General features: G+C 53.7%; 1 protein-coding gene across 1 annotated transcript; it reads left to right on the top strand.

Moving 5' to 3' along the window:
• Positions 1 to 40: 40 nt before the first annotated feature.
• On the top strand, positions 41 to 7,009 carry DUS3L (dihydrouridine synthase 3 like). The gene is made up of 12 exons (XM_035892325.1): positions 41 to 364; positions 836 to 1,420; positions 2,086 to 2,127; positions 2,223 to 2,375; positions 2,472 to 2,588; positions 2,966 to 3,031; positions 3,119 to 3,229; positions 3,797 to 3,893; positions 4,452 to 4,527; positions 4,832 to 5,020; positions 5,128 to 5,256; positions 6,876 to 7,009. The coding sequence occupies exons 1-12, from the start codon at positions 314 to 316 to the stop codon at positions 6,946 to 6,948; spliced, it is 1,689 nt and encodes a 562-aa protein (XP_035748218.1). The 5' UTR covers positions 41 to 313; the 3' UTR covers positions 6,949 to 7,009.
• The last annotated feature ends 566 nt before the right edge of the window (positions 7,010 to 7,575 follow it).

Genomic DNA, 7,575 nt, shown 5'->3' with positions numbered 1-7,575 from the left:
GCTCCCCGCCATGGCTGGGGTCACACGCCTGCTGGGTCTCCGCAGGTTCCTCGCCTCCAAGGAGCAGTTCCATGCCTACCTGCGGGCCGGGGGCGAGCCCGGCGGCCAGGCGGGCACCGAGGAGGAGGAGGATGAGGCTGAAGAGAAGAAGGAGGAGGAGGAGGCTGGCAGCTGCCAGGGCGAGCCCCCCGCCAAACGGGTGAGGTCGGAGGACCTTGGTCAGGACGGGGAAAGCCGAGAGGATGCTGGAGCAGCGGAGAAGGAGCCCACGGAGCGGAAGCGGGCCCGGGGGCAGAACAAGAGCAGGCCCTGTATGAAACCCAACTGCTACGAGCAGAGCCGGCTGTGCCTGTCGGTAATGCAGGTGGGGGAACGTGGGCCCCCCCCGGGCCCTTCCCGCTCAAGGGCTGCTTCTGTTTTAAAGTCCAGGAAAGCACATTGAAGACCGAGCCGCGGCAGGGAGGGCGTAGCAGGGGGCTGTGCTGGCAAAACCACCTCCGTTGGCTGGCTGGGAGAGGGTGAAGTGAGCCGAGTGGGGCAGGTGAAGCCGAGCAGGGCAGGTGAAACGTCAGGGTCCCTGAAGCGGTAGTGCTAAAATGTCCCCTCAAGTGGGTACGTCGCTGCCCTTCTGCAGCACGTTCCAGCAGTCAGCTTCCTGGGAGCGTTTCATGGGGCACCTGGCGTCCCCTGGGGAGCAATGGGTGCTCAGAGCAGTTCTGGCCCCTCTCTGGACTGGGAAAGACCCAGGCTCACCTCACTTGTGCTGGAAGGTACCAGCATGTCCGGGCAGGCAAGCGGAAGGCGGGGGTTTTAACCTTCTCTTTATTGTTTTAAGGGGTGTGCAGAGAAGTGCTACTTTGGCCCACGGTGCCGCTTCCTTCACGACATCGGCGAGTACATGGCCGCGAAGCCGGCCGACCTGGGGCGCAGCTGCGTGCTCTTCGAAACCTTCGGCAAGTGCATTTACGGCGTCACCTGTCGCTTTGCCCAGGCCCACCTTGGGGACGGCTACCAGAACATCGTCAATGGGGACCTGGCCAAGCAGTGGGAAGGGAAGTCGCTGGTGAGGAATAACCTCTCCAAGGACCTCCAGCACCAGCTGCGCAAGAAGAAGTTTAGCTTCAAGAAGGCTGACGCGTACCTCCGTGGTCTGGCCAAGCCCCATGGCAATGGTGGGAAGGGAGGCAAAGCCATGGGTCTCCCTACGGAGGAGCAAGAGGTGTCCAACTGCACAACACCCCAGGAGGGTCTGGGAGATGGCCCCAAATGTGCTGTGCTGTCGGAGCAGGGAGAAGATCCCAAACCAGATGCCTTGCAGAGTCCTGGCCCCACAGGTAGCAAGGAGGCTTCCTCCATCAAAACAGTGGGCCCGGTGACAGATGAAGATATTATAAAGCTGCGGTCATGTGAGAAGAGGAAGGTGAGAGTTTGGTCGAGGGCTGCCGTCTCTCGTGTACCTGTCAAGGGGTTAAGGTATGTGCTTGGGAAGACGGAAGAGACCTTTCAGCTGGGTGAGAGGCAGGCAGAGGACAGAGCTGCCTGGGGACCACGGTACTGCCATGAGAGGGGAAGGATGCAGGAAGGTGAGCTCTTGGGGCCGTGGCGTTGTCCTGGGAGGGGTGAGAACCAAGAGAAGCTGCAGCCCCTCGCACGTGAAGGAGAGCGGGGGCTGAGTTGTCAGTGAGGGTGGATACGATCTGCACGGAGAGCCGAGGCTGGGGCTGGTTGGTTTGTGGGTACTGCGTGGTGCTCTCCTGGGGCGAGAGCATTGCCTTCTTCCTCTCCTCTTCATCACCTCCATCCTTGCATCCCTTAGCCAGTCTTGCATCCCTCTACATCTGTAACTGCTTTACATTTCTCCAAGCTGAGCAGCAAAACTGAATTGAGCAGTTCAAGTTTCTGGTTCTTTTATCCAAATGATAAGGCTCTCTTGGAATAGTTGAGGTTCTTGAGCAAAACCAGTGATTTCCCGGGTTTCCCACTGAGTTTTACCCAAGGCAAATGATAAAATTGGTAGCTGGAATGTCTTTCTGTTTAACCACTGCTGGTTCAGCTCTGCTAACGTGCTCCTTCATCCTTTTGTAGTTGGAAATCCAAGGCAAGCTCTACTTGGCTCCACTGACCACGGTAGGTAGATGATTCTCTCCTTATGTCAAAATTTGCTGCCACGTTTGGAACAGAGCAGATCTCCTGACAAACCGTCGCTCCGCTCTCTCTTTCAGTGCGGTAACCTCCCTTTCCGAAGGATATGCAAGCGCTTCGGGGCCGACGTCACCTGCGGAGAGATGGCTGTGTGCACAAACCTGCTGCAGGGCCAGTCCTCCGAGTGGGCTCTCCTCAAACGGCATCATACCGAAGATATTTTTGGGGTGCAGGTGAGTGCTATCAGCTTGATAACCAAAGAAACGATAACTCAATTCTGAGAAGAAAAGCTGCTTCTTGAACTCCTGCGACCTGTCCCCCTTTGGTAGCTGGAGGGAGCGTTTCCAGACACGATGACCAAATGTGCAGAGCTCCTGAACCAGACAATTGAAGTGGACTTTGTAGACATCAATGTTGGGTGTCCCATTGACCTGGTCTACAAGAAGGTAAGAAGGCGTTCTGCAGCATGTTTTGCTTCCTTCTTGTCTCTTGCCTCATCCCCCACTACTGGATCTGCTCCTGCCAGTCTGATCCAGAGCTCCCAGTTCAGTTATGGGCACTAGGCTTCAGCGAGAAGGCAAATAAGCTGTTCAAAGAGCAGGGAATGGTTAGCTGGCTCTGCCTGGCAGCAGGCAGAACTTGGGAGGGAAAAGGGCTGTGGGGTTGTTTTTGTTGTTGAAGAGTCCCCTTTCTCCAGGTCTTGGGTTGCTCCAAGTCTTACCTGGATTCCCCGAGGAGAGGGCTGCTGCTGAGCAGCTCCAAGGAGGCTCTTCACTATGCAAGGAGGCAGAAACTCTTGACTGTGCCACTTTTTGTCCCCCAGGGAGGAGGCTGTGCTCTGATGACTCGGTCCAACAAGTTTGAACAGATTGTCCGAGGGATGAACTCGGTGAGTCGGAGCATCTGCCAGCAGCAGGGGATAAGCTGAGGGAGCCAACTCCTGCCTCAGCCTGGTCTCACTCTCCCATTTCTGCAGGTGCTGGACGTCCCACTGACTGTGAAGATACGGACAGGGGTGCAAGAAAAGATTAACGTGGCTCATAAAATAATCCCCAAGATCCGGGAGTGGGGAGCATCCATGGTCACGGTACAGGGATTCTTGCTGTGGTGTGAGATTGGTGGCTGGGGAGCTCTGCTTGCCTGTCAGCCTAGAGCACGATGTGGGGGTGGCCTTACCCTTCCCCACAGCTGAGCAGCTCTTTGAAACCCCTTTGCTCAGCTGCGTCCTACCTTTTAGTGTTTTCTGCTAACAACGGAGAAAAATTCAGACGCAGAGAGCATTTTCCTAGGCGCTCCTGAGCCTCGTCTCCACTACAAAGGGAGATGGTTCCTGCAGTGCTCTAGAACAGAGCTTTCAGCCAAATAAGCCTCGTTACAGCAGGGCTGGGGAAGCGATGGGACCATCTCGTTTGCATGGGGATGAGTAGTTCCTGCCCACAGTGAATATTCCCTTTCACTCTGAACAGTCGCTTCTTGCGCTGGCTTGCAAATAGCCAAAACATTTCCTCAGAAAGCATCCAGCCCTTTCTCAGCTGACCGCTTTCTGCTAGCAACTGCCTGGGCTGTAGATCCAGAGTCCCTTACCCCAGCCTGGTGTCATTGCTGCCTTCTCTGGGACATTTCGGTGAGGTCTCACTGTGACTTTCTTCCCCAGCTTCACGGCCGATCCAGGGAACAGCGCTACACGAGGAGCGCTGACTGGGACTACATAGCAGAATGTGCCAAAATAGCAAGCCCCATGCCTCTTTTTGGTAGGTGTTTCTGTTGGGTTGTCATCTGGACTGAAAGTCCTGCATGTTTGATTTGAAATACCTTTTAAAAAAAACAGGCTCCCAAGGACATTTAGCCTGGGGAAGAGGTCGGGGTATCCCTACAGCTTGCTGCTGGCACGATGGCGTGAGTTACCAGCAGCTCTTGTGCAGCCCAGAGCTGCCCGCGTGCTTGGGGCCAGGCTTGATGAGCGCTGAGAGAGTAGAAAGGGAAGGGACAGGCGGGACAGAAAGCACTTGGGTTTTAGCAGGTGCTTTCTGCCTTGGGAACTGTGGCGCAGACAGTCTGAGCTAAACCTTCAGGGTCAGAGTTGGGAGTGGAGAAGAAGAGAGGAGAAGGCTCTTCTTGCCCTTGGAAGGGGAATATTAATCAGGAACATCCCTGGGAGTCTCTGAACAGGAGCCCCAGAGCCTCTTTGGACAATCTGGCTCCTTGGACCTTGTATGCATTTTGAATTTTATCCCATGCCTGGATTAACTCATTTTGACTTGCCCTTGTCTGTCACTTTGACCTCTGGCTTCTCCCTTCCTTCTGGGCAGGAAACGGTGACATTTTGTCTTACGAAGACGCTAATCGAGCCATGCAGTCGGGTGTTTCGGGAATCATGATTGCAAGGCAAGTGCCTGTGTTTCCCCTTTGTTTATGAGCTCGGTTGGTGCAAGACTGAAAAAAAAGGAATTAAAAAAAAAAAAAATACCTAAACAAAGCCAAAACATGGGACGTTTCCTCTTGGTGAAACTACTCTTTGAAACGTGGTAAAATCAGTTTGCATCTGTGGGAACTTACAGCAGCTTCCTGTTGAAACTGGAAAAAAAGAAAATTAAAGCGGCTTTGGCTGGCAATTAAGTGCTGAAAAGTCTCTTAAATTAGTTGGCCTATCAGTTGTGGGAATAACAACGCACCTTTATTTTGGCTACAGAGGGGCACTCATCAAACCGTGGCTTTTCACTGAAATTAAGGAGCAGAGACACTGGGATATCTCCTCCGGCGAGAGGTTTGGGATCCTCAGAGACTTCACCAACTACGGCCTCGAGCACTGGGGGTCAGATACGCAGGGGGTGGAGAAGACCAGGAAGTTCCTGCTGGAATGGCTCTCGTTCCTGTGCAGGTAACTCTCCCCGGCCGAGGGGATCGGTCAGCAGCAAGCCTGGACCGTTTGAGCAATAGCACGCAGTGCCGTCCCGTGTCATTGCAGGCTGTCCCGTGTCGTTGCAGGTATATTCCAGTTGGCCTGTTAGAACACCTACCTCAGAAAATCAACGAGCGGCCGCCTTACTACATGGGGAGAGACTACCTGGAGACGCTGATGGCGAGCCAAAACGTGGACGATTGGATTAAAATAAGGTAATGAAGCATCAGATTTTGTTTAAATTGCAAGGAAGGGACATCGCAGAGCTCCACAACGTTGCTGTGCCTGTGTACATCCTCCAAAGAGGGGGTGATGGCTCTTCCCCATCGGTTTAAGAGGTTGTAAGAAGGGTTAACCAGTGCTTTACTTCAAGGTTTTAACTGAGCTTGATGTTGCCATAAAGAGCTCTCTCAATCCCTGGGTCTGCTTCAGCAGGTCATCCGGTACTTGCTGCAAAGCGAGACTAGCTGACCTCTCCCATGACACGCTGGTCATCCCCGGACAGACATAGGAACCCACAGAGGAGAGCACAACGATGGGACCTCTCCGGCTTTCAGTGTCAGATCCCCCCCGTGCTCTGCCCAGACGGTCCCACCCTGCCAGACCCATACAGCCGCCAAGGAGGAGGGCAGTCCCCATCCCCAAGTTGGGGGGAAGCTGAGCATTTTCCGCATTTTTCATGATCTGATTTCTGAGTTCATGCAACAAAGTGCAGGAAACTATTTCCCCCCCATCTCCGAGTCCTCAGGCACTGGCTGGAAATGACTTTGCAAGCTCAAAGGCAGCTAAAGAGAGAGCTGGAGCAGCCAGCTGCTATTTCCCATCTCATGGAAATGGAGATTAGCAAAAATAGAGCATGGCTACAGCCTCCTCTGGCTTTGCTAATCCTCATCTGCTTTGCCAGTGCTGTGAGCAGCTGCCTCGAAGCATGTTGCAAGTTTTGATCAGAATTTTTAAATGCCCTTTTTCAAGTGGGACCTGCCCGCATGGGGCTGCGCAGAGCTTTGTAACCTGTGGGCTTTACCGTGCTGTGTAACAGAGGTTTATAGCCGTAGGGGCTCAAAATTTTAAAGCAATTTAGGTTTATTCATGAAGGCTCATTTTAAGGAGACTCTAACCAGAAGCGGGGTTCTCGGAGCACGCTCCATTTCTGCTTTTGTGCTGTAGAGTCAGGCTCTTGCTATGCAACTCTGTGCCCTGCTGGGATTCTCTCTCCGACATGTCTTCGGAAAGTTTTAGCGATGCTGTATTGAACCAGCATCCAGGAAATAAACTATAAAGAAAATTACTCTGCCCTGAAAATAGGACGTGTGTTCCAAAGTGTGAAATAGTTGGAGTCTTAAGCTAGGATAAATCTGATCGCAGTAGAACTGGCTTACATCATTTTAGGATCTGACCTTAATGCTTTTTGGCACTAACAGGGTTTTGGCTCTGCACAAGCACAGCAAGAGGTGGGGAGGAGCTTTTCAGAGGCTCGTGTTGATTTTCGGCACGTCATTGCCAGCCCTGAGGCTGGTATTCAGGTCACCAAACTTAGGAACCCATGTTGGCATCGCCTCTGGGTGACTCCCCAGGGAGAAGGGCATTGCCCTGTGCTGGAGGCTGCGTCCCTCCAGTACTGGGGGTCAGGGTTAAAGCTCGGCCCCAGAGGGGGTTTTGTGCAGCAGCCCTAAATTTTCGGGAGGGTAAAGGCTTGGTTTGATGCATCTGACTGCCGTCACCGTCACTGCAGAGCCGCGGGGCCATGCAGCAGCCGAGTACCCGTGGTTCTGTTGGACTGAACCCAAACCTCTCCTTGGTTTTTAGTTTGGTTTTGTTCTGTTCTTCCTTCCAGTGAGCTGCTTCTGGGACCCGTACCTCCCAGCTTCACCTTCCTGCCTAAACACAAGGCAAACTCCTACAGATAGGGCTGCCGAAGCCCTTTCCCGTGGCATCGAGTCAAGGGGAGGCGTTGGACGGTCGAGGAGCGGGCTTTTTCAGCTGCACTCCAAAATGAAATAAAAGTTTTATGTTTTTAGAAGCGTGGTTGCCTTCACGCCCCCAGCCTTGGTCCTTGCCACGAGTCGTGCAGCAGATGGCCTTGCACAATCTTGCAGCCAGAGGTGCCTTGCTAGCAGGGAGCAATCTGTTTAATTAACAGGATACAGGCCAGGAGCGATCTTTGGCCTCCAGTTCACAGCAGGAGTTGTCCCGGCTCCCCCGGGCCCCGCACTGGTCACGTGGGGGGAGCGAGAAGCCTCTGTTCCTACCAGGATGTCCTTGGTAGTGCCAAATCCTCCCAGTACGAGGAGGGGATGTACTAACCCAGTCCCTGGGGTACTGTAGAGCACAAACAGCCCCAGCAGCTCATCATCGGATGTTGTGCAGAATCCGGTCCTTTTCTGGGGAGCACACAGCAGCGGGTACCGGCTCCTCCCGGGGGTGTCACGTACCCAGGGAAAGCGCGGCTTCCTCCGAGGGGGATCCAGAGCTGCTTCTTTCCTGATCAGGAGGGAAAAAAAAAAAATAAAAAAATACCCTGACAGTGGTATTTG

This window comes from Egretta garzetta, unplaced genomic scaffold (genome assembly GCF_000687185.1).
Source record: "Egretta garzetta isolate BGI_Z169 unplaced genomic scaffold, ASM68718v1 scaffold4, whole genome shotgun sequence".
In the NCBI taxonomy this organism is placed as follows: domain Eukaryota; kingdom Metazoa; phylum Chordata; class Aves; order Pelecaniformes; family Ardeidae; genus Egretta; species Egretta garzetta.
The sequence above is the reverse complement of the archived record's forward strand: the minus strand, read 5'-3'. Positions and strand labels throughout refer to the sequence as shown.

Bases quoted from the DNA above. Each gene is read 5' to 3' on its own strand.
- DUS3L (XM_035892325.1), top strand. From the start codon at position 314: ATGAAACCCAACTGCTACGAGCAGAGCCGGCTGTGCCTGTCGGTAATG. The intron at 3,894-4,451 runs GTAGGTGTTTCT...CCTTCTGGGCAG, and splicing joins AAGCCCCATGCCTCTTTTTG to GAAACGGTGACATTTTGTCT. The intron at 4,528-4,831 runs GCAAGTGCCTGT...TTTTGGCTACAG, and splicing joins TCGGGAATCATGATTGCAAG to AGGGGCACTCATCAAACCGT.